Source organism: Orcinus orca, chromosome 14 (genome assembly GCF_937001465.1).
Source record: "Orcinus orca chromosome 14, mOrcOrc1.1, whole genome shotgun sequence".
Classification (NCBI taxonomy): Eukaryota; Metazoa; Chordata; class Mammalia; order Artiodactyla; family Delphinidae; genus Orcinus; species Orcinus orca.
The window spans coordinates 82,265,720-82,290,483 of NC_064572.1; the positions used below are offsets into that span (position 1 = coordinate 82,265,720).

The following is a 24,764-nucleotide window of genomic DNA, read 5'->3' on the forward strand; positions in this document are numbered from 1 at the left end:
TCAGTAACTTGCGGGATGCTGTGAAGTCAGTGGTGTGTCAGTAAGTGTTCAGTCTCAGGGTGGGCAGGGGAGCCCTGATCCACACACCTTCCCCGGGGGATCCTGAAAGAAGGACAGAAGGGCCACAGTCCCTGCTCCATATCCTGAGGGGGAGCTGGGACCCTGCCTGCCCAGAGTTCCTGGGGTCTTCACCAAGCCACCCTCCTCCCCTTTTTCCAAAGAGTTCCCGCATGGTGTATCATTTAGGTCTCTTACAGACTGGAACTTGCTGCCTCACCAGACCCGGAGCAGGTGGTATGTGGGCTGACAGACGGCCACAGTGGAACGCAGGCCGGGAGCGCTGCGTATCAGCCACACCAGGGCTCTGCTGAGACTGGCCGTGCACGAGCAGGCCTGTCCACCTGTGAGCGCTCAGGGTCAGATACAGGCCTCTCCTGGCTGAGGGAACACCTAGGGGGGGTCACGGTGTGTCTCAGTGTCTCCCCCCCGCCACGCCGCCGCTGGCTTGAGGATGCTGCTGCGGCCCCAGCTGAAGGGTGATGGGAAGAGGGCACCGTAAACCAAGCGCCCCCAGGAGTGTAGCAGCTGCCCTGGGGACAGGCGGGGGAGGCCTTGGAGATAGCTGGGGCCAGGGCCTTGATCATGGAGGTTGGAGAGATGTGCGTTCCTTCCCCTCCCAGCAAATGCAGCTTACCTGAGCGCCCCCAGCTCAGCCCAGAGAGGGAGAAGCATCAGCCCCGGGAGGCTCAGCGAGGACAGGTCGGGTAGGACCTCCACGGTCTGGCCAGGCTGGCGCTCGGGCTGGGACGGGTGGCCCTGAGGCATGAAGGTGCCCAGACATCCCTCCCTTTTCTCAGGCAGACTTTCTTGACTCAGCCCGTCTTTGACACACGTAAGGAAGGATTCAGGGGTGGGGGTGGGGGACAGGAAGCTACAAAGAGCCAATCACCCTGCACCGGAGGCTTCAGGGCTGGTTCTTTCCGAGTGTGTGTGCGCGCACCCGCGCGCATCAACGGGAATTCTGTGATAGAAGCAGCCAGATTCTGGAGGGAGAGAGAGAAGAGGAGAAGATTGAGAGTGGGAGAGACAGACGGATAGAACAGCAGTGGGAGAGAGAGAAGCGCCGCAGAGGGGAGACAGAGGGAGGGAGGGTGAGGGGGAGAGGGAAAGTGTAGGGGAGAGCAGAAAGGGAGAGCGAGCAGAGAGAGGGGAGGAGGAGAAAGCACGGCTGTCGGAGAGGGCGCGGAGCGGAGCCGGAGCGCGGAGGGAAGGGGCGAGGGCAGGGGGAGCAGAGGCGGAGCCGGGCAGCAGGCGCCCGCCCGCAATCCGGGATCCCAGGGCGCTCTAAGCTCTCGGTTCGGCGACGCACCGGCGCTTGCACGGGAGGTGGCGCGGGCGCCAGGGCTCAGCCGAGCGCGCAGGTGCCGGCCCGGGAGGTGGCGCGGGGCTCCGGGGTGGCCGCGCGCCCCCCGGGGGGCCATGGCGGCGGGGACTGGGGGGCGCGGGGCGGCGGCGGCGCCGAGGGGCTGAGCGGGCGGCGCCATGGCGGCGCCGGGGTGCGGGCCCTGAGGGCCGGCGGCGGGCGCGCACCATGAACTCGTGGGACGCGGGCCTGGCGGGTCTGCTGGTGGGTACGATGGGCGTCTCGCTGCTGTCCAACGCGCTGGTACTGCTCTGCCTCCTGCACAGCGCCGACATCCGCCGCCAGGCGCCGGCGCTCTTCACCCTGAACCTCACGTGCGGCAACCTGCTGTGCACCGTGGTCAACATGCCGCTCACGCTGGCCGGCGTCGTGGCGCAGCGGCAGCCGGCCGGTGACCGCCTGTGCCGCCTGGCCGCCTTCCTCGACACCTTCCTGGCTGCCAACTCTATGCTCAGCATGGCCGCGCTCAGCATCGACCGCTGGGTGGCCGTGGTCTTCCCGCTGAGCTACCGCGCCAAGATGCGCCTCCGTGACGCCGCGCTCATGGTGGCCTACACGTGGCTGCACGCGCTCGCCTTCCCCGCCGCCGCGGTCGTCCTGTCCTGGCTGGGCTTCCACCAGCTGTACGCGTCCTGCACGCTGTGCAGCCGGAGGCCAGACGAGCGGTTGCGCTTCGCCGTCTTCACGGGTGCCTTCCATGCGCTCAGCTTCCTGCTCTCCTTCGTTGTGCTCTGCTGCACATACTTCAAGGTGCTCAAGGTGGCCCGCTTCCACTGCAGACGCATCGACGTGATTACCATGCAGACGCTCGTGCTGCTCGTGGACATCCACCCCAGGTGAGGGCTCTGGGAAGGGCTGCGCGGACTCGGTGGGGGAGGCGTGTCTTTGTGGGAGGAAGGGGGTCCTCGTCTCCCCCAGGCTCTACTGTGTGGCTTTGGGCAAGCCCCTTTAACACCGAGCCTCCATTTCCTTTTTGGAGAACTGAGGTCGGGGGGAAGGGCCACCGTTGCCTGTCTCAAGGCAGGTGCTTAGAGCATCAGCAAAGCAGGACCACCAAAAATCGTGGGTGAAACAAATAGGTACATTTTTGAAGCATTAGGGTAGAGACCACAGAGGAGCCGAACTTTGCTGGACTTTATACTTATTTTATGCTTGTAGTTTTCACTGTAAGTAGCATAGAAAAGGCAGCAATCTCTGCTCACTGCTCTAAATGGTTCTAGTCAGGCCCTGAGAGCGTGGCCCGGATGCTTAGGGCGCTCCTGAAGAGCTCTTCACACGGGAACGTGCTGCTCTGCGGCTCTTTCCTTTCTCTGGCGTCTGGCGCTGCCTCTGTCTCGTCCTGTGTGTGTGAGTCCTCGGGCTGCATCTTCCTCTGTGGGTCCTTAAAGGAGCATCTGAAGGGCTTTGAGGGGACGGGGGTGCTCTTCCTACCTTCCCAGACAGCACTGTCCCGTGTCTCCTGGACTTGAAGCCTGGAAACCCCTGCAGAGGGAGACCGTCATCCTGAGGCTCCGGTGACAAAACCTGCCCACCTTCCACGTTCACCTGGCCTCTGTTTCTCAGGAGGGCAGCTCGGGGCGGGCAGTTCAGGTTCACGTACCCCCCCGCCCCTGCCCCTGCCCCTGCCCCTGGGAAGTCCTGCCATCCTTCGGAGCCTCTGGGGAGAGAAGGGGGACACTCTTAGCTGAGGTGTCCTGAGCTCACCTTGGCTTTCCCCCAGAGAAGAGGGGAATGGCCGCTGGTGCCCCTGCAGTAGACTCTGCTGTTTTATATCCTGGTGCCCCAGACGCTAGAAGGGGGGTTTTGGTGTCAAGATGGCGTGAAAAGTGAGGCAGGCAGAATGTATCAGTGTGGAGGAGGCCAGTGGCAGGGAGGGAGCTCGGCCCCTGTCGTGCGGATGCCTCCCCGGCCAGGGAGAAGCTTGTGGCTGAGGGGGACAGACCAGAGGGTCAGTGTGACCAAGAGCTCCTTCAGTTCTGGGATTTTTCTGCCCGCGAGCAATACAAAGAGAAGACCTTGAACGTCACTGCGTCTGAACACAGGACATGTTCCCATGTGTTCCCATGTGTGTGTTCCCATGTGTTCCCGTGTGTCCATTGTTCCCCTCAGGATGGCCCTTCCAGATTACATGCTGGACCAAAGCTTCTAGTCACAGAACCTTCCTCCCAGAACCATGTACAATATGTACATGTAAATGACACCAGGGCATGTGAACCATGTGTGAAATTGTGTGAGCCTCACACACACAGTCCTATGTGTTCATGTATCAACTGCATGGGTAACACATCATTCCATGTCACAGGTGTGGCCCTCCTGCACACTGCCACAAAGGCGTGCACGGACTCACTGCATGTGGCCATCCATGGTTCAATGTCATTTAAGGATCACAGAGCTATTCCCCTTCCTAGCACCTTGGGGTGGGAGGACCTCACTTTAGAAGGTGCGTCACCCCTAGGACGTGCACGGGGACTGCTCTAGAAGCTGTAGGCAATGTTGTTGAACTCTGGGAACTTGGACAATTTCTGCAGCAAGCCCACTTTCCATGAGTCTAACAGCGGAGGAGGGAATGAGATGGGAAAGGAATCAGTTCTTATCTAGACCAGTATAAACCCCGTCCCCGCCCTCCCTCCAACTTCCAGAACAGGAGGGCAGTGGCTCCTTTTCAGCGCATTTAGGATGTAGGGTCGGCTCCAATCCTGCCGGTCTCTCACGGACTCCAGGCCAGACACTGCAGAGAGAGCTCCCGGGGGTGTCAGGAAAAGAGGCGGTTGCTCGGCTGCCCTCCGGTCCTCTCTTCTCTCCTCCACTTCCCGCCGGGGAAATTTGACTGCTTCTGAGCCCAGGAGGCTCTGAGTAGACCCTCTTCCCAGAGCCACGGACAGGGCCCTGCAGGGCCAAGGAGCAATGCCGGCCTACGCTGGGGAAAGGAAGGGCTTCCGGTGGGAGGATTGCCCTCGGCCAGTTCAGACAGGCCCCGCTGGCTGAGGGCTGGCCTGAGGTTATGCAATAGTGGGCAGGTGGGACAGCACTGCCCCATCAGTGACCACAGCCTGCCTTTCTCTGTGGGGTCGGTTCCCAGAGTGAGAGCCTGGGTGGTGGGCCACACGGGAGGGCACCAGCTCCCTGACAGTGGATTCACAGACTTCTTTCTTGGCGTCTCCAAACTCTTCCTTCCCACAAATGAGAAACTGCAGAGCTAACTCGGGGGGGCTGCCCCTAGGTCCCCCGAGCCTTAGGCACTAAGGCTTCAGGAAGTTTCCTGGCCAGTTGGTGCTGGGAGCTGGGGGGCGGGGGGTGGGGGTCCAGTCCCAGATCAGCAGAAGCCAGGCTTCCTTATCCGGGCAGCCAGGGTGGCAGGTGGAGGTGACTTTGCTCACTGGGAGATTCACTTAACAGCCACCACACTGATGGCCTCCTGGGACTTAATTTTGAGTTCCCTGAGGCCCAGGCTGGCATTTGTCAAGAAGCTCCCTAGTGATGCCAGCTTCCTCCTGCAGAGGGTTAAATGCAGTGAGTGACACACACACCCCCCCCACAAAAGGTCAGGGACCCTCTGCTCTAAATTAAATCAGGGACCCTGAGAGACGTCGCCCACTCCTGCCTTTCTGGGGTGGTTTCTCGAGTTACTACAATCATAAAAGAACTGGGAACCCACCTGGTCTCCAACCGCTCAGTGTGCTTGGTTCAGTTCTCCCAAACCACAACTCCAGACCAATTATAACCAGATCCTCTCCCTGGTGCCACCAGAGACATAGAAGGGGAGCCCGGACGTTGGTGCTGCAGCCCTTCTCTCCCCGTCCAGCTGAGGGCTCCACTCACCAGCACAGGTTAATGGCTTCAGACTAGACTGTTGGTGAAACATACTCATTCTTGTGATCAAGGGCTACGGGGGGCTGGCTGAGTGCCGAGCCGGAGGGTGTCAGAATTGTGCCACAGTAGAGGGAGGGGTTCTCACTGCGCCCTTGACTTTGCAGATGAGGAAGTTGGGAGCCCCAAGGAAGGGGGACACTTGCCGTATTTGATAGATCTGGACTGTGGCTTCACCCAAGGCTCACACCTAGGTCTGCTCCTAAGGTTTACGGATGGGGCGATAGTGCCAATGGAGTTTCACAAACCATCCACAGGAATAGTTAGGATTTCCAAATTCAGCTTACAAACTGTTAAACGAAATATGTTCTATCCTCCTACTTTGAGAAATATACATTTATAACACTTGGCAAGGCTGGGTTCAAATTTAGAGTTCTCGGGCTTCTTGGAGTGCAGCCTTGTACATGGCAGGGGAGCTGAGCTGGCCCCACGCCACAGCCCACCTCATCCCCCCGCCCCGACACCCCAGCATGGAAAGGGGCCTCCTCACACAAAGTGGACACTGCAGGCTATGCCTCCACATGTCACTCACGGATGTCTCCCCTCCGGCCTCAAGCCAAGCACGCGGGTGGGACAGCCCTCCCTCAGGAGGACGGGCCCAGGGGAGATGCCTGTGCACTTTCTGGAAGCCGGATCAGGGCATTTGGGCAAAGAATTCCGTGTCCCACGTACCTAGAGCTTGGTCTAGAATGGAGGATGTGGGTTCTGGGTGGGCACATCCCCTTGGCCCTGTGAAGTCTTCGTTTCGTGGGGAGGTGTGGGTCCTTCAGTAACCAGGGCCCAGGACAGGGCCCCTCTGGCCAGGTCGAGGGCAAGGCTGCTCACATCAGTCCTAACCCCAAACTCAAGGCTCTTTGCCACCAATCGGTCAGCTCGTTCCTTTGTCTTTTGTTTCATTCTCCAAAACGCCAGAAAGCAAATCTGGATGTCTCCCTGCGAACTCGAGAGCGTGGCTCTCGACTGGCTACCGTCCTCTGGCGATCAGTCAGGACCCAGACCCACCGTCTTGTAGCCACGATCGCCTCATTTACTGACTTTTCAGATATTCCCAGTAGCATCCGTCCCTCTGCTCTATTACGGAAGCCTCCTGGGGAACATGTCTTTGACCCTACATGCCACAGTGCTGGAGGGCTCATCTCCTTTTGGCTCAAGGAAACTCTGTGTCTCATCTCGGCCCTGGGGTCGCCCCACACTGGTACAGTGCTTGCACTCTGAGCAAGCGAACCCGGGCAGGAGAGTTTTGGGCCTCTCACCCTCTGCACTGCAGATTCTGCTGGGGAGTCCAAGGACTCCAGCTGCCACCATCAGGCCCGGGAATATCTGGGCGTTAGCGTAGCTAGACACAGCGTGCCCATGGCTCAGTGACCCAATGGGGGGACACCCCAGATTTTGGTGGAAGGAGACCTGGAAGGAGTCCTGGTCTGTCTTGAACTTACTTTGCAGCCCTGGGCACGGCATAAACCTTTCTGGCTCTCCGTGTCCTCTTCTGCAAGTACGTACAATGACTGCTTACAGGGCTGCGAGAGTTCAAGGAGCTCAGTTTTGCAAAGCTACGGCGGGAAATAAATGACAGCAAGTGCAAAGTGATTTTATTATGTTGTTGTTTTCGGAGCTGGTGAGCTGCTCTCACTCTGGGCTTAAACAATACTAACGATAAGCCAGAGAGCTGCACTGCTCCCCTCGGAGCCTGGGGGGCTGCCCTGCTGTCCTCTTGCTGCCGCCTCCCTGGTCTCACCTGGACACGGGGGTGGGGGGCACTGGGCACAGAAGTCGGGTCCATTCTCTTCCTTTGCAGGAGTTCAGGGATGCAGCCACGTGGTTCCAGACTGGGTGTCAGGAACTGGTGCTGGCCCTGCCTGCAGCCCACTCTCCAGGTGGGCAAGTCCCTGTCTTCTTTGAGCCTCAGTTTCCCCATCTGTGAGCTGGGTTGGGTGGGTGAGAGCATCTTTCATACTACACAGGACTGTAGAGCCTAGCCAGCCCGCCGCAGAGCAGACACATGACCAGGCCCGCGTGGATGTTAGCCAGGCGCAGCACCCATCCCACACACCCGCTGTGCTCCCACAGCACGCCAGGTGCCACTGAAATTACGGAATAGCATCCGTCGCGCCCTGGAGACCCAGAGAGGGTCACAGAACCAGCACGAGAGCCCAGACGCAAGTTCAGACCTGTCTGGCACAGTTCCTGGTCGCAGCACTCTCTCTCTCTCCCTCCCTCTTTCTCTCTCTCCCTCCCTCCCTCCCTCCCTCTCTCTCTCCCTCTCTCTCTCTCTCTCCCTCTCTCTCTCTCTCCCTCCCTCTCTCTCTCTCCCTCCCTCTCCCTCCCTCTCCCTCCCTCTCCCTCCCTCTCTCTCCCTCCCTCTCTCTCTCTCTCCCTCCCTCTCTCTCTCTCCCCCTCCCTCCCTCTCTCTCTCTCTCTCTCTCTCTCTCTCTCTCTCCCTCCCAGCTACCCTTGTAAATGCAGCAAGAGAATTTTTCCCGTGGGAGGGATCCCAGTGGTTTGGGGGTTCAAGGTAGTGCTGGCACATAGTCGTTGTTTTATAAATATATGCTGAATGGATAATAATTAGCATCTGCACTTAAGTGCTTACTCTGAGTCAGCACTGTCCTAGGTACTTTCTGGGTGTTGACTCAGTTAATCTCAACAGAACCCTACCAGATAGGTACCCGTATGATCCTCATTTTAGAGATGGGGAAGCTGACGCACAGAGATGCTGGGTAACTTGCCTGAGGCCACACGACAAGTAAGTGGGGAGGCCTGGATTTGAACCCAGAGGTGTGGCTCTGGCACTGCTCACATGCTTACCGCTTCCCTGTCAAGCAGACAGGACTCATGGAAGTGTGCATGGCCTGACAGCCACTGACGAGTCTTGCTTTGTCTGAAAAGCTCAAGATTTTTAAAGTCTCACTTTAAAAAATCTATTCTAGAGCAGATTTCTACTATCATCTCTTTTGAGAAGGTCACTTAAAAATGATTGAGTCTTAATTTTCCTAAGATGCTTTTAAGGGTTGTTCAGTAATTCAAAGACATACACTCATTAGGTGTTTTCTGCGTGTAAGGTGTTGAGCTTTGTACTGTGGGGACCCAAGGAAGGAACGTGTGTGCAGAGTGCTTGCTATTTTATCCTTCTCTCCCGTACAAAGCTTTGTAGGAACAAATAAAATTAATTTCCTGTAGGATTTTACAGCGTAGAAGAGTGACATTGATTATTCTAGCCTCTAAAGTGGCCGTTTTATTCCTGTAGGGTCACTGAAATGTTTCTGTGTATCCTTCTGAAGACCTTCAAAGCTTTAACCAACATCTGTCTTTAAATATTCCTCAGAGCTTTGGGGCAGGATTGTCTGGTGTGGCAGGTGGAGGGCTGCTTCTCCTGGGGAGACAGCTGAGTCCTCAGACCCTCAGCAGGAACCCAAGTCCCTCCTTAAGGGCAGGGGCCGGGGAGGGCAGAGGAAGCTCCTCACTCCTTAAGAGCTTGGTAGCTGGTGAGTCACTTCAGTCCCTGATAAATGGTAGCTCTAGTTATAAGTCATCACTATGAAATCTTCCACAGATAAGTGAGGAACCAAATTCAGAGAGGTTGAGTGACTTTCTTGAGGCCACATAGCTATGAGGGCACAGCTGGGACTAGGACACATAGCCAGCACTTGTTCAGTCCTCAGGGTTATTCTAAATGTCTGGGAAATGGATAACATGGTCAGGGCCACAGACTGGAGGAGGGCCCGGCCCCAGAGCACCACCGGTTTCTCTCGTGTCCCCTTGATTCATTTATGATGACTTTGGTGCTCATTTTCGAGGAGATGCCCAGAATGCTGTACTCCTCTCGTGGGGTGAGTATACTGTGATGCCTCAGGACACCCAGCTCAGGCCCCAAATCTCCCGCAATTCCTACATCGATTACTGAGAGTTTGGGGGGAAGTATTTTCATATTAAACAAGCAGTCCTGTGTCATGGAGAATGTGCCAGACACGCTGCTAGGTTGACCAGTGTCCTGATTTGCCTGGGACTGCAAGGCCTCCCAGGATGTGGGACTTTGAGTTTGAAAACCAAAACCATCTCAGGCAAACCAAGATGAGTTGGGCACCTCACTGAACACAGACCTCCAGGGTGGGGACCTAAGCCTTCTCTCCACGCCACCTGTGTTGTGCGTATGTCACAAGAGCCACAGGACTTTGGGAGAGGACACTGCAGACACCCGATGTAAATGGAAAGGGAGGAGACTTCAGACTGAGTCTCGCTGTGTGGCTTCAGGCAAAGTCTCCCCTCTGTCCCCGCCCCTTGGCTTGTATTTTTCAGATTTTCTGAATGAGGTGATGCCCCAGGGCCTCCCCAGGGATGTGTGATGACCCCAGTGAATTGACAGATGACACTCAAGCCTCCAGAGTCAGATGGCCTGGGTTCAGCTACTGCCATCACTTAGGGAGACCAGCCATCCTGGGTTGCCCGAGATGGAGGGGGGATCCTCAGACGCAGGCCCTTCTGTTTCTAAAACCAGGACGGTCCTGTGTAAACCATCCAGGCTGCAGGACCTTTAGTGCTAAAACTGGGACAGTGCTGGTTATCCGGGACAAGTTGGTCACCCTACTGCCACCCCTCACCAGATCACTGTGTGATCCTGAGCCCGTTGCTTAACCCCTCTGTGCCTCGATCTCCCTCCTTATCTGAAAACATGAAGATTACAATTGTATCAGTCCTTTGCTTATAGAGATGTGAGTATCAAGCAACAAATGCATATGAACCCCCATCACAGTATCTAAGATGACACATATTAAAGACTCAAGAAATGTGAGTTATTAATATTAGCTATTAGAAATTAATTCATAATGTTAGTCATGAGTAAGACCATTTCAGCCAGTATGAAATCTGTCTTTACTGGGCCAGACTCCAGTTCCCAACTCTCTAAGTTCCTGGAAAGACACAAGTCAAGGGAAGAAAACATCCTGCAAGAATTTCAGGGGGCTTCAGTCCAAACTCACATAGCATTGTCCCTCTGTGATCAGGAATCGGATAAAGAAGAGTCTCGATTAAGTATGAAAACGACGGTTCTTGTGGAAGGAAGGGGAGGCTGCCCTGGCGTTCGTGCTGCTCACGGACCTGGCTTCTGTTGAACAGACTGACCTAATTGAGGTGCCAGGTCACTGCAGCCCAAGCCTGTCTCTGCCAAGTTATCGTCACTCCTGGGCAACTCTGTCCACAGTCCTCCTCCCCATCCAGTTTTGGAATCATGTGATTTATTTGAAAAGTAAACAGTAGGAACACATGCCCACGTTGGGCCCCATGGTCTGGCGCATGTGAATCCTTACAGCTGGGATCGTCTTTACGTGCATGCACCTTGGCCGTGGAAATGGACAGACTGGCTGTTGCTTGTGCATTTCCCCATGGCTGCAGGAAAACGGTTGCAAGAACCACTGCTCCCAGGTGGCGTGAGATGTCAGGCCTCGAAAGGCCGGGAGCAGAGTGGAGTCAGGAGCAGGGTGTGGTTAGAGGCGTAGGTGGCCATCCGCGGAGCTGTGGCCCCGATTCTCCAGGGACCTGGCCGTCCCGTGGCTTCACCGAGCCTCGTCTCTGGACAAATCAAGTGACTTCTCCTTCAGTCACCTCATAATGCGTTACCTGTAGCTCCGGGCAGGGCTGAGGCTTTGGGATGGAAGAAACAGGGCTGAAGGTGTGGAGGAAAGGAAGCCCTGGGCCACACTGCACACAGAGTCCAGGCCATCCCAGCTGGAGAGGACCAGCTTTCAGTCACATGGACATGGGTTCAAGTCCCGCCTCCACTTACCAGCTGAGCAAATCATTTGGCCTCACTGTACTCATGGTCTTCATTGTAAAGCAGGGCAGGTAAAATCCACCTGGCAGGTTCAACTGTGGTAAGATAAGAATCAGATATTACTTAGGGAGTGTGGACTCGGGCTGGCCCATAGCACGTGATAAGTGAAGGATATGAGTACTAATAGTGAGTATATTTGCACTTGCTCGGGTGCTGTGCTAATCGCTTCAGCTGCTTCACGCATCTAATTCTCAAAGCAGCCCTTTGCGGCGTCTTATTATATTAGTATCCACATTTTACAGATGATGACCCTGAGGCTTAGTGATGTCACACAAGGTGCCCAAGGTCACGTGCCTACAGCTCAGACTTGAGCTCAGGTCTTTCTGGCTCCATGGTCAAGTTCCTACACTCGCGGCCACTGCCTGCGTGTACAAATAGTAACTCGCTGTGACCTGGCAGGCCCCCCCCATGACTCACCTGACCATGATTCCACTTTTTCCTCTCTCACACGCAGTGTGCGGGAACGCTGTCTAGAGGAGCAGAGGAGGCGGCGGCAACGCGCCACCAAGAAAATCAGCACCTTCATAGGCACCTTCCTCGTGTGCTTCGCACCCTACGTGATCACCAGGTGAGCTTGGCGAGCGGGACATGGGCTTGGGGCAAGTGGGGCGGGCACGGGGCTCTGGAGAGCGAAGCAGGGCCTGCGTGGCCTTTCGCCGTGGCCAGCCTTGCTTGGCCACATGTCTTCCAGAGGCTGGATCAGGGGATGAGAGTGAACTTGACAGGTTTAGCGAGAAGGGCACACACTTTTTCTCTTCAGCCTCAGATTCTTTTGGATTAGACTCCGGACCGAAAGGCAGTGAGACTCTCTCCCACTTGATCTCCAAATCACATCATTCTAACCCTCAGTCCCCAACCGCAGGAGACCCGAAAGGAGACGACAGGAGAGGAAAGAGAGGGGATAGCACCCTGCAGGGACTGGGTTCTTACTGCCCACTGAGTGCAGGAAAGCCCAGCTCGGCATCCTCAGCCCGGACACCCTGCAGAGCCAGTGCCACGTGCCACCTGCATAGGGACCAGGGAGCATGCTGCATGGGCCCACCTGTCCCACGGCTCCAGGGATCTGCCCCTGTTAGTTCAGGCAGTGTGAGCTTGTCACGTTCTCTCCCAATCCCAACCCCCCATGCCGGCCAAGGTTGCAGTGTGCTGGCCTCAGGGCTGTACGTTCCAGAAGCCAACCTGCTCCAGCTACAGAATTTTCCTCACACGTTGAAGCCAGCAAAAAAAAAAAAAAAAAAAGTATCACCCACTCAGTTTTGCTCACTGGAGGGGAAAATACCCACACAAATTAGTATCCAGAATGGCTTAGCTGTTTGGGAAGGTGACAATAAAAAGGACTTTGATGTTCTATTAGGAGGTGGACGTGGAGCCTGGGAAGTAGGATCTGTGCAGGGTTTTGTGTGCACGCACGTGCCTCTGTATGGAAGAGAGAGCGCACGGCCCATCCCCTTGCATCCCCTGGCATCCTCAGTTGGCAGGGACATGGAAGGGACGCCCTGCCTCAGCGTCCCCCAGAGTCGCGCTCTGGAGAGGAGGGGCTCAATGTGCCCAGGTCCCCCTGTCTTTCCCTGTCCCTACTCATACTGAGCTGAAGCCTGGCCCCCCATAGCTGCTTTCTGCAGCCCAGGAGAATGTCTGTCCTCTACTAACAGAGGCCCTGCCAATTTGCAGACAGTGAGCTGGGGTTCCCCAGAGCAGCCCCCATTCCCCAGACACCACAACCCCAGAGTGTCTGTCACTGTCTTTTCTGTGCATGCCACTCTCTCTGGGGGAAAGCCAGGGGGCCTGCATTTCACTTTAAACATAGGACATAGGACTGTCTGCAGGTCTCTTCATGGGTCTGCCCCAGGCAGAGCAGAGCCATCAATTCTTCCTTCTAGAACTGCCCGCTAGACCTCAGCGCTCCTGACATTTCTCCATGGGAGACCATCCTGTGTGTCGTAGGATGTTAGCAGCATCTCTGTCGTCTACCCACTACCCGCCAGCAGCACCTCTTCCCTCCTGCTCCCCAGTTTTGACAACTAGAAAATCTAGTCAACCTGGGGACCAGAATCACCCCCGGGTGAGAGCCCCTGGTCTAGGCCCGCCACGTCCAGCCAGGATGCCGAATACCATGTCATAGCATCTGATAGGGAAGCGTCCCAGGCTTCTGAGGCAGGAGCAAGTGAAGTGGGCTTGGCTCTGCCCGGGGACAATCCCAGCAGAAGGGACAGCATGAGCCAGGTCTAGAGCCCTGCACGGGAGCCACCAGCCACAGGTCCCTTTGAAGCGCTTGAACAAGGCTTTTCCAAACTGAGATGTGCTGTAGGTGTAACATGCACACTGGGTTTCCAAGGCTTAGCAAGACTGTGTATATATATATATATATATATATATATAAAAAATTAAAACTTTTTATATTGATTCCATAGTGAAATGGTGAAATCTTGGATATATTGGGTTAAATAAGATTTGTAATTAAAATTAATTTCACGGTTTCTTTTCCCACCTGTGGCTCACCTTCTCTTTCTGTTGGGCAGGGCTAGCCTGTAGTCAGGGAATCTGGGGTCTAGGTGTGCCAATGCCCTTGCTCCCAGCTCCTTTTTTCCCTTGACCTCTAGCTGCCCGTATCATCCTTTTCTGACCAGGAACCCATTGGTTCCCAGGATCGCCCTTCCGGCCGCGCTGCAAGAGTGCTCAGAAGTCCCTCCCTCCCTCCCCTGTCCAGCGCCCTGCTCGATGTTGGAGTTTCTAAGCAGTGGCCAAATCAGTGTCTTCCTCTGTGGGGTCAGGTGCATTGAGGCAGGAGTCCTCGGAGGGTCTGAATGAGGGGACATCAGGTCCCAACGCTGGGTGACAGTGTTGCGGCAGAAGGTCCTTGTGCTTAATCCTCTTGAAATCACGCCCCTCTGGGACCACCTCCCTCTGTCCACACCCCCATACCCCCCCTGCCGTGACCGCGGGGAGAAGAGATTCTGATGAGGTGCCTAGTCTCTGTGGCAGCTGGGCCCCCAGGCACACCCCAGGGAGATGGACACCTGTGAACTTGCTCTTTGCATGCAGGGGAGCCCCCTGGGCTCCAGGTGTGTGCTGGGCACGGCCAGGATCACACCAGAGCTACACTTCCACCACCAGGGCAGAAAAACTGCCAAACGGGGTGGGCTTGGATGGGGGTGAGGCAGGATTTGCTCTGACACCCACCTCCAAGGAGCCTGACCCAAACTCGCCCATCTTACGCTGAGTCCGTGCTGAGAAGCACACAGTGATTGTGGGGGGAAATCAGCATCTAGTAAGGAACCCATAAAACAACCCACGCAAGGCATTCACCCTGGTATATCCTACTGTCGCCAGCACTAGAGTCGGGACCGTGCACACTCTGGGCAGCAGCTGATTCTCCTGCTGTTCTCAAGCTGGTTTCCGAGTGCAGACAAAATTACCCCAGTCTCAGAAGAAGCTGAAATCAGACTCTGCTCTGGAAATGTAGTTGAGAATTTAACGTCTTGGAGGAATTGATTCCTTATGGAGAACCTAGAGCTGTGGGTTATGGAAGTGGAAGTTTCCTTAGCAGTGTCTCATCCCGGGAGGGCGAGCTGATTGCAGGCCACCTGGGATCCACTGCCTGGGGCAAAGCCAGCGCAGTGTCCATAGGGATTCTGAAGCCAATCCAGTGAGTGACTCAGCCAGGGTTCCAGCCCGGGTCTGCCTGGAGCCAAAGCCCACGCGTGGGGCCCCTTGCCCTGCACTGTTCTGCTTCTCTGAGGGCATGGGGGTTCCCTCCCAGAGGATATAGGAGGGCACTTTGTGCCGTGACCCCCTCAGAACCAGGAAGCTGCAGCTTCTGAGATGATAAGGTCAAGGTGTTCAGGTGTCACTTAAATGCCTCACTGAGCTGTCAGTGCAGAAACCGCTATTTCCCGAGGCTCCCCAGGGACAACCTCTATCCAAGCAGCCCGCCTTGCTACTCCCCCCATTGGAGCCTTATAGGTGGAGACGTGCACAAGCATGTGGGCTCACGTCAGGCCAACCGTGGGGAATGCTGGGAGCTGGCAGAATCAGAACGTCGAGAGAGAGAAGGGGCTTGTGCTGTGACACCTGCTGTCCCTCTAAGTTGATCAGGAAGGTCCGGCTGGCAGGGAGGAGGGCCCTTCTCTTTATTCCCAGTCTATTCACATCTGCCTGATAACTTTCTCAGACTGGGAAGCAGCATTCTTGGGTCAAGAACCATTCAAGTCTTCCAGTAGATTCTCAGGCTTCCCTTACTGGAGAACGTGGAGTCTTTATAACCATACCTATCAATCATTCGACACTTGTAATGTACCCAGGAGGTACCAGTACATACCCGATTGTGCCTAGTACAGCTGTCCTGCAAGATGAGTGCTAGAGTCCTCATCTTACTGAGGGTCAGCGAGGTGAGATGAGTGGCCCAAGGCCACAGGAGTAGTAACTGGCAGAACCAAGGGTTAAAGGTCAGTGCCAGGTCTGTTGGCAATAATTTAGCCCTGTGGGCATATTACATCTCCGAAGCCTGGGGACCCGGCACTGAAAATGTAGAAATGCTTATCTGCAGGCTTTTGATCCAACTTCCTATTCCCAGGCGTCTTAGCAGGAACCCAGACATAGTATCCAGCCTCCTGGGGGTAAAGGCAGGTAGGTGAGTGAGTTGTTTCACCAGAAGCAGCGGTGGGTTCGCGTGGAGTCACCTCTGACCTCCCACCCGGCTGACAGCAACTTGTGTGGACCTGGAGTGGGGCTCAGAGCCATCGTCAGACTCGGTGGACTAACGCTGACTGTGAAGCCAACACCTCCCAGAAAGACAGTCCCCCAGCTGCACCAACCAGCCGGAGAGCCCCTGGCACCTGCACTTTGTGGCCCGTCAGATGACGGAGGGACACTTTGGCAACCTCCACCCTCGCTCTTAATAGGAGTCGCTACCTTCTGTTCACACACTCACACCGGTTCCCAGGTCCTCAAAGCCCTAGCGGGTCACATCGGGCTCTTTCCAGAGTGTCTGAGCATGGTCTGAGGACTTGCAAGACATTCGCCTCCAAAAGCTCTAATTACGTTTTTCTGAATTAAAACGTACACGTCTAGAAGCATGTGTGAGGCTATTATCTCTGCAGCGGTTCAGGCTTACAAATAATTACGGTTGTCCCAGATCGTCGGAGTGGGGCTTTGAGGCATTTGTGGATCAGACAGCACCATTATTGTGGCTTTTCCGAGTCACAGAATTATGTCAGCGAGGTTTAATATGCAGGTGGCTGTCTGGTGTTAATATTCTATTAATAAAATGCCTTTTCCCTGCTAATGTCTCATGAACATTTAAAACTCCAGCTTATTACTTATAGCTCTTCAAATATGCAGACCGGATTCTCCAGAAGTCTTCTTGGGAAGACATTGGGCTTGCTTCCCAAAAGCTATTCTGTGGCCCACGTTGCATTTGGTGCACAGCATCTGTGTGTGTGTGTGTGTGTGTGTGTGCGTGTGCGTGTGTGTGTGTGCGTGTGTGCGTGTGCGTGTGGCAGCGGGGAGAGATGATGGACGCACAGGAGGTGTAAAGAGGGGGTGTGGATTTACCTCTTTAAATTCAAGGGTTGACAGTAAAGGCCTTGACTGCCCCCTGGAACCGAGTCAAGGAGCTGGGAGGGGCAGCCTGGCACCAGGAGGGCCTGTGGTCTCTGGTGCCCACAGTCCAGGGTTCAAATCCTGGCTCTTCTACGTCCAGGCCATGTGGCCTTGGCCCGTCACTTTGCCTGGGTTCCTCCTCTGTAGTGTGAAGCACAAGCAACACCGTCGAAGGGGGCGGGTGGGAGGTGCTTGAGACAATGTTTGTCAAGCGGCTGCCAAAGCCCTGAGCCTCTGGGGACACAGAGGAGGAGCTGGGTCTGGGGCTACTGGTATTACGGGTCTTGTTCTCATCCCCAGAATTTAGTTTCTTTGGAGAGTCCATTGTCGAGCAGAATTGAGACATTGGTTTCTCTGGGGGGTCTGAGAATGCCTGAGAGTTCTGGCAAGAGTACCCCATCTTCCTCCCGGGACCAGGAGGGTCAGGCCGGCAGGGGCGGGTGAGAGGTCACTGTGGGTGAAGGGCCAGGGGGCCGGCTTCCTGGCCTGTCAGCCCTCTGCTGTGACAGCCAGCACAGAGACTTCCCGTGACCCAGATCAGAGGGCCCTGTGCTAAGAGAAAGGACATGGCTCCTTGGAGGAGTCCCCCCGAACAAATACAGGGCTACGGGGTGCAGAGGTGGGGCAGACACATAGGACTTGGGGTGGCGGGAGAGGATGGGTATCTGTTCTGTGTCACCCTGAGTCAGAATAATACCCATCTCTGTGCTCTGCTTCCGATGTGGTCCCAGGCCACACCCTGCAGCATTTCACACCTCCCACCCCAGCCAGGCTCTGACCAGACGTCCCCAGGTGCTCACAGCGCGTCTCTGAACCACCTGCGTCAGAGTCACCTGAGATGCTTGAGAAAGCAGACTCCTGCCCTGGCTTCCCCTGCCCTTGTCCTCCCCCATCAACCCTCCGCCTGACCTCTCAGCCCAGGGGATCCTCGGGGGAGCTGTGTCAGGCTGTCTGGGGCAGGCATGTGTGCACTGTGAGCGCGGAAGCATAAACGTTTCCCCCTGAACGAGCCTGATGGCTGAGGTTTCTCCAGCACATACCTCAGGCGGTGCATGGAAAGTCACCTTGGTGCTTAATGGAAGGTGAGGGCAGGGGGCAGGGAGTGCTGGTTGCGGGAAAAACTCTGCTTCCCGGAGGGCAGGGAAGGGGCAGTGCCCTGCTCCGGGGGCTGCTACCTCTGCAGACCCCAGGGACTACCCTAGTGCTCACGGGCTCCAGGAACTCCATGGGGCTTGGTGCCATGCTGGTGTTATGACCAGGGACCCACAAACAACCGGATCCTGCCTAACAACCCCCTGCATCCCCACGGGGTTCCTTAGCGGATGTGGATCTGTTTCCCAGCACTGCCGCCGTAACTAGCTTCCACTGAGTGGCTTAAACAATAGAAATGTATGGCCTCAGTTCTGGAGGCTGGAAGTCCAAGATCAAGGTGTTGGCAGGGTGGTTCCTTCTGAGCCTGTGAGGGAGAGTCTGTTCCAGGCCTCCCCCTGAGTTTCTGATGGTGAACTTGCAATCTTTAGTGTTCCTTGGCTTCTAGAAGCATCACCCCATCTCTGCCGTCATCCTTTTGTGGAGTTCTCTTGGCGTGCATCTGTGTCCAAACTCCCCCCTTTTGTAAGGGCACGGTCACATTGGGTTAGGGGCCCACCATTCTCCATTAGGACCTCACCTTAACTAATTACATCTGCAACTACCCTATTTCCAAATAAGATCACATTCTGAGGTGCTGGGGGTTAGGACCCCAACACATGAATTTGGGGAGACATAGTTCAACCTACAACAGGGAGCTATAGCGAAAGGAAACAAAGTCCCACTTTATTAACACCTGAGCCCAATAACCCCTAAACGCAGGGCTCTTGGGGCAGAGCTGGGGGCAGGGGCAGGAGACGGGAGTTCAATAATCCACCATGATTCGTAGCAGAGAGAGAAGAGGCAGAGCGTGGCAGGCACCTCGCAGCACATGGTGACCCTGCTCCCGTGGAAACTGGGACTGATCAGAATAATAATGGCCCTTTCTTGGAGGGGAGGGTGTTTGGAGGAGATGAGCAGAGCTGGCTCTGGCATGAGAAGTTGGGCTGCAGTGCTCCCTTTCTAAAAGGTCATCTGGAGGGGCCCAGATGATCATTCCCTGTCCAGATCTAGCATTAGAAAGAAGCAGTTGTAGCAATACGGAAGTCCCTGCCCCTGCCCAGTCCCCTTAAACAAATGGGGACTTGGAACTGTCAGAGCTGGAACAGAGCAAAGCCGGCCACAGCAGGCTTTGGTGTGAGGGGTCCACGTGCCCAGGAAAATAAAAAAGCGGGTCGGCCAGCCATATCCGGTGGCAGAAGGGAGCATGCGAGCTTCAGCCTGGCCCGGGGGCCACATGGGAGCAGTGCCCAGGCCCAGACTGATCCAAAGCATCTCTTTGCCTGGAGGCCTTGATGGGGGCCAGATGCGGGCTTTTCAAAGCAGAAGTCGTGTACACTGTGGACGGGGCAAGTGACAGAAGTGCTGGGTAGCCCATAACCACTCCATGGAAGGGGGATTCTTGGGGCTGGAAGGGACCTCAGAACGCATCCTGTCCCATCTGCAATGTGGAGATTTGAATCCCATCGTGGCACCTAGACAAAACATGGGCTGCAGTTCGATGGAGCTGGGTTTCCCCGTGGAGGAGAAGCCGGCTTGCTGCTCAATCTCTCTGAGCCTTGATTTCTTCGTCTGTAAAATGGGACTAACGATGCCCATTCTGCAGAGAATAATTGTAAGGTTAGAGATTGTGCACGTCACGCATCTGGCCCAAAGGAGATACTTAACTGGGAATTATTGTTACTGAGCCAGGCAAGTTCAGATTTTACATAAAATCTCTGAGAAGCAAACGCAACAGATTTAACCTCTTAATTATCTAAATGGTGAAATTTTAAATTGTCCCAAATAGTTTTACTCTGTGAAATCTGCAGAACCTGCAAATAATCATTTTGATCTTGCTGGATGGTTTGATGATATTTGACTCAATAAATCCTCCTGGGAGAGCCAAAATGCTCAGACCGAATCTAGCAATGTATAGAAGACGAGACATTCTGGAAAAGCAGTTTGGCATCCCATAGCAACAATGCGTTCGTATTCAGCTGTTCCATTGTTATTATTAGGTGTGAATTCTAAACTCGGGGGGTTTTGTTCCCTTAAATTCATCACTTCCCAAAGTAGATTTCTTAAAAGTACAGATTTCTCAAATGCCAACAGCTCCATTTCCCCATTCGGGCTCCCAAGGACAGGAGCAAAACCATGGCGGCATTACCCCCTCAGAGTCGGAGGGCAAGAGTGGATAGTGGTGCTGGAAATGGGACGCCTAATAGAAGGGCCTCAGAATGGATTCATTAAGGATCTATTCGAAAAGGGGGTCATTGCAGTGGGGGATCTCATCCCACCAGCTTCCTCCTCCTTCCTCTCCTGGGCTCGTCCTCACAACCTCAGCCCAAAGAAGCCTTCAGGAAAATCACTGAAGTTGGCAGCCCAGAGTCATAGCCCAAGCTCAGTCCTCTCCGGACCTGGGGTCTCACCTGGGCAGCCCTCCAAGCTGAGAGCCACCGCTGCCTTCCATCTTGCTGACCTCCATGCCCTCCCCCCGCCAGGTAGAATACAGGTGCTAGGTCCCAGTCTGAGCACAGATGCTGGATTTTCCTCTACCACTGACTTGCTGGGTGATGTTGGGCAAGCCCCTCCCCTGTCTGGGCCTCCATTTCCTCATTTGACAGTGGGTGGGTAATTTATAATCTCTAAGTTCTCTCTCAGCTCTGTGGCCTTTTCTACCTTATATTAATGCTGGGTAACATCTAAATATGGCCAGGGGTGCTGGACACACTTGGGAGAAAAGAATAAATGGCTTGATTTGGGAGAATTCCGTTTACACAGAGGAGGGCTTTTACTACCTCACAGCCTGGCCTTAGCACCACTGAATGGAGCTGTTCGATGGATACCTGGAGGACTCTCAGAACTGTGCCCCTTTGACACAGGAGCTGCCTCTTCCCTCACCTTCTTCCAAAGAATGAGGGTCACTTTAGGGTACCCTGACTGCTGCTATAGCCAGGGGCCACCAGAATCCCAACCCTGGGAAGAAGCTTTTCCCACCAGCAGATTCTTTCCTGATGCAAGACATACTTTGAGCTTTGATGAATATTTGCAAAATTAATCTCAGCCCTTCCTCCCAGGCAAGCTCCCGTGGACAGCGGAGCTAGGATCTGAAGCCAAGAATCAGTCTGTCCTAGTTACAGTGATCATAGACGTGACCTTATTCAACTCCCCCTTTTTCGTAGAAAACACCCAGGCCCCAGAAGGGAAACAACTTGCCCAGGGTCACACAGCAGGTCAGCTGCACAGCCGGAGCAAATGGCCAGGGTGCAATTAGCTATTGGTGCAATTCTTAGATCAGCTTGGGTGCCTGGGTTCAAATCCCTGCCTTTACAGTTTACTGGCAAACTATCAGTACTTAACCTCCTTGGACGTCTATTTCCTCACATGTAAACTGGAGATGTCTAATCTCCCAGGGTTCCACGAAATCACGTGTAAGGTGCGTCCTTAGCCCAGTACCTGGACTAAAAGAAGCGCCTGGAGAACGGCCACCATAGTTATGGTTGTAAATTGCTGTTGTCATTGTCGCGGGAGGAGGAAGCCTCAGAGAAACTGAAGCGTGGCCGGGAAGCTGGGGTCAGGGGCTCAGGCTGGAGCCTGGGATGCGCCCAGCTGTGCTCTCGTAACGAACGCCCTCCCCGTCTCTGTCCGCAGGCTGGTGGAGCTGTCCTCCGCGGTGCCCATCAGCTCCCACTGGGGGGTGCTGTCCAAGTGCTTGGCCTACAGCAAGGCCGCATCTGACCCGTTCGTGTACTCCTTGCTGCGACACCAGTACCGCAAGAGCTGCAAGGAGATTCTGAACAGGGTCCTCCACAGGCGTTCCCTCCGCTCCTCCGGCCTCACCCGGGACTCCCACAGCCAGAACATTCTTCCGGCCTCTGAGTGAAGGACGCTGCTGCTGCTGCTGGAGAGCTTGGAATGAGACGGCTGGTGAGAAGAGGGGGCGGGAGGGCTTGGGGCGCCTGGGCGGACTCCACCGGCCGCCACCATCCGGCGAGCCCAGGGATTCCGGTTCCCTGTCTTCGGGGGAGGGGCTCCGAAGCCTGCTTCCTGCTTCCTCGAGGGCAGATGTTGAACTGTCCCTGTTTATCACCAAAGGATGACCAAGGGACATGCTGTGCGCTGGCTTTTCTCTTGGAGAAGCTCCTTTGAGCTCCTAGAGTCACCAGAGACTCCCCAGGAGTCACACCCCGTCCGGTCATGATCAAGGACACACAGTGCTGGTGGCAGGTGGGGAAGCATGGCGTCCACCTGCTCACTAAGCCCTGGACGCTGGGCTCCATGCTGAAGAAAAGTGGTGACCCCCGTGGGGCATCAGTCACGCTGAGAGTGAGGCTGGCAGTGGCCCTTTAGCCCCACATCTGGCATGGCCACCCTTCTCCACATGTCGTGGTGGCTGCCTTAACCCAAATATCGTTCAGCTGGAACTCACTGACTTGTGCTCGGCTGGGACCCTTGGGCCCCCACGTCCAAGGGGAAAATGTTTGCCGACTAGTATTGCCCAACTCTTGCTGACAAGTTGTCTTAGAAATGGCTATATTGGATTCAACTTTTATCCCTCTCTTCCCTCCCCCTCCGCCCCAAAGCTAACATTTGTGTGTGTAGACAATCTTAGCATGAAACTGGTTTAAATAAGCAGTTATTACTACATGTAATAATGTTCTTTGAAGTCTGACCCGAAGTCACCTTCTTCTGATTCACATGTCATAACTGTTGGAGCAAAGGAGAGGCAGAACTGACCTGAGCAGGGTTTTAGTCTTGATTTTAAGGCACTGGATTCCATTATCCTAAAGGTTCAATATCCTAGTTTCTGTAAGTCATCAACACACAGTAGAGGCTTCCCAAGGTGATCCAGAAAGTGCCCTGTGCCCATGATGGGAGAGTGAAATTTTTATTGAAAACCGTAACTCTAAAACATATGCCAATTCACTAGCAGCCCCCGTCTTGATTTAATAAAAACCAAGGTGAGTGGACCTTGAATTAAATTAAATGCTTTCTGCCCATCCATCTTTTTATTTTTATTTTTTTTACCATTTCAAATATTGTGTGAATGCTAAGAGCAGTTCTTTCTCTATCCTCCACTCTATGTGATTCCTCCAGGGTGGAAAGGATGGGAGCACAAGGCTTCGAGGGCTCATTCTCTCCTTCCTGCTCTGCAAAGCCTAACTTTGGAAACATAGAAGGGAGGACCCATTTCAATAGGGACCAACCAGGAAGAACCTGAAGTTTTTCACTGCCAGGTGGCCCCAGTGTTGAAAAACGAAGTGTGTGCGTGTTTGAAAAGATGGCGTCTTATTAACTTTAGCTCCTCTTTTAGAAAACGAATCACTGAGCCTGGCCTACTCTTGTCTAGTTTCTAAGTTTGCATGGAGACAGACATAGCCTTTGAAGCCTTGCCACCTTCCCGTTGCAGCTGGAGGTGTGCTCACACCTGTTTGGAGGAGCCAATGGCACACACACCCCTTCCCAATTCTGTGTTCTGGGACATAAGCTTGGTAGCTTGAAGTCAGCTGTGATGGGCATATTTATACCAAGAAAGTCAGTAAAGGCTACAAATTGGGCCTTTTTCTCCACTGAGAGCTCATTGCTAAACAGCTACCAGCACATCACTGCCCAGACAGGACTTTGTGTGTTACTGAAACAGAACTGCTTGGATTCAGAGCACATCTGGCCACTCAAGTTTGAATCACAACAGACATTCCTTTCTGTGGCTCTTTCCTAGCGTCAGGCAGCTGTTCACCCTTCATTGTCCCAACATCAAAAGAACCAATGAGGTCGAGGACAAGCACAGAGCCAGGAAAGTAAGCACAATTGAGTCTGACCATCTCCCTTTCACGCAAACACTCCTTGGGCAGCAGAGGCGTAGCGGCCCAGTGGATGAGGTCAATTGACAGTCAAGTTCAAACAAACAAATACATTTTCATCCATGTCAGGTTGGAGGAATAACTGTCATCTCTTCTTGCTCCCTCTGTGGAGGCAACAAGTTATACTCCCGGAAGCAACTCTATCCCTTTCACCTCTTCTTTAGTGAAAAAATAAGATCTGTCACCTACAGTGCCACATGTCTTGCAAAGATGCATTTCATAAATTACACTGAACCTTAGGACTGCCAAAAAAACAATAAAACCAGTTGTATTGGCATCATGGTGACAACCCCCCAGATATGCCAGTCGGCTGGGTATTTTCATTATTATTTGAACACAGGCATCAAAACCCTAGGAGGAGTGAGAAGAGAATCGTTGCATTGGCCATCAGCGTCAACCAACTCTGCTAGAATTACCTTTAGCTAAATGTTTATATACAGTCCATAAAATTCTCCCCAGCTCCTTTATTCCCAAGAGAATTATCTACCTCATTTGGTAATTTATCAAACGTAACATGGTAATGTGGATTTCTCAGGTAGAACACTTAGAAATGTCCAGATCAGCGTCTATGTCAAGGGCCTGGGATAACTTCCTTGACGTCAGTCTAGAATAAGGCTTGATGTTGAAGGCCCGAACTTGGGTAGACAGCTGGGCTTGGTGTGAGAGCAATTTAAGAAGATGGAAAATAAAGCCTCAATGGAGAGGCTCTCAAATTCCTAAACCCACATCCGGGGCTCAGTTTCTAGCCCTACCTGATCTGAACTTGCAGGTTTCAACCCCATCTGTGTTGGCTTTTGCAGTCACTCTGCAACTCTAGCTTTTCTTTATGCTGCTTCTTAGAGGGGATTTCAGGGCCCTGGGAGCCACTGAGGGAAAAGTGTTGTAGCATTTGGGGTTTGTGTGTCTCCTGGTCCGCTGACCTCCCAAAGATGCTTCCCTAAGAGCCTGCCTATTTCTACCATGAAGTTGGCTGGTGGGGGACGGGAAGTTGCCTTGACTCATCTCACACCAACTGTACATTCCTTCTAGGACTCAGCTCAGACTTCTGCCACCGTGAGCAATAAACCTCTCTCCTCAT

At 54.3% G+C, this 24,764-nt stretch overlaps 1 protein-coding gene across 2 annotated transcripts; it reads left to right on the forward strand.

Annotated features, from left to right (window-relative positions):
• The first annotated feature begins 1,077 nt into the window (after nucleotides 1-1,077).
• Nucleotides 1,078-24,764, forward strand: GPR26 (G protein-coupled receptor 26). Of its 2 annotated transcripts, none has more exons than XM_004265737.3 (3): nucleotides 1,078-2,259; nucleotides 11,569-11,682; nucleotides 21,477-24,764. In XM_004265737.3, the coding sequence occupies exons 1-3, from the start codon at nucleotides 1,592-1,594 to the stop codon at nucleotides 21,706-21,708; spliced, it is 1,014 nt and encodes a 337-aa protein (XP_004265785.1). In that variant the 5' UTR covers nucleotides 1,078-1,591; the 3' UTR covers nucleotides 21,709-24,764. The 2 variants fall into 2 exon arrangements, with proteins under 2 accessions (XP_004265785.1, XP_033276707.1); XM_033420816.2 differs by lacking the exon at nucleotides 21,477-24,764 and adding an exon at nucleotides 15,688-16,186.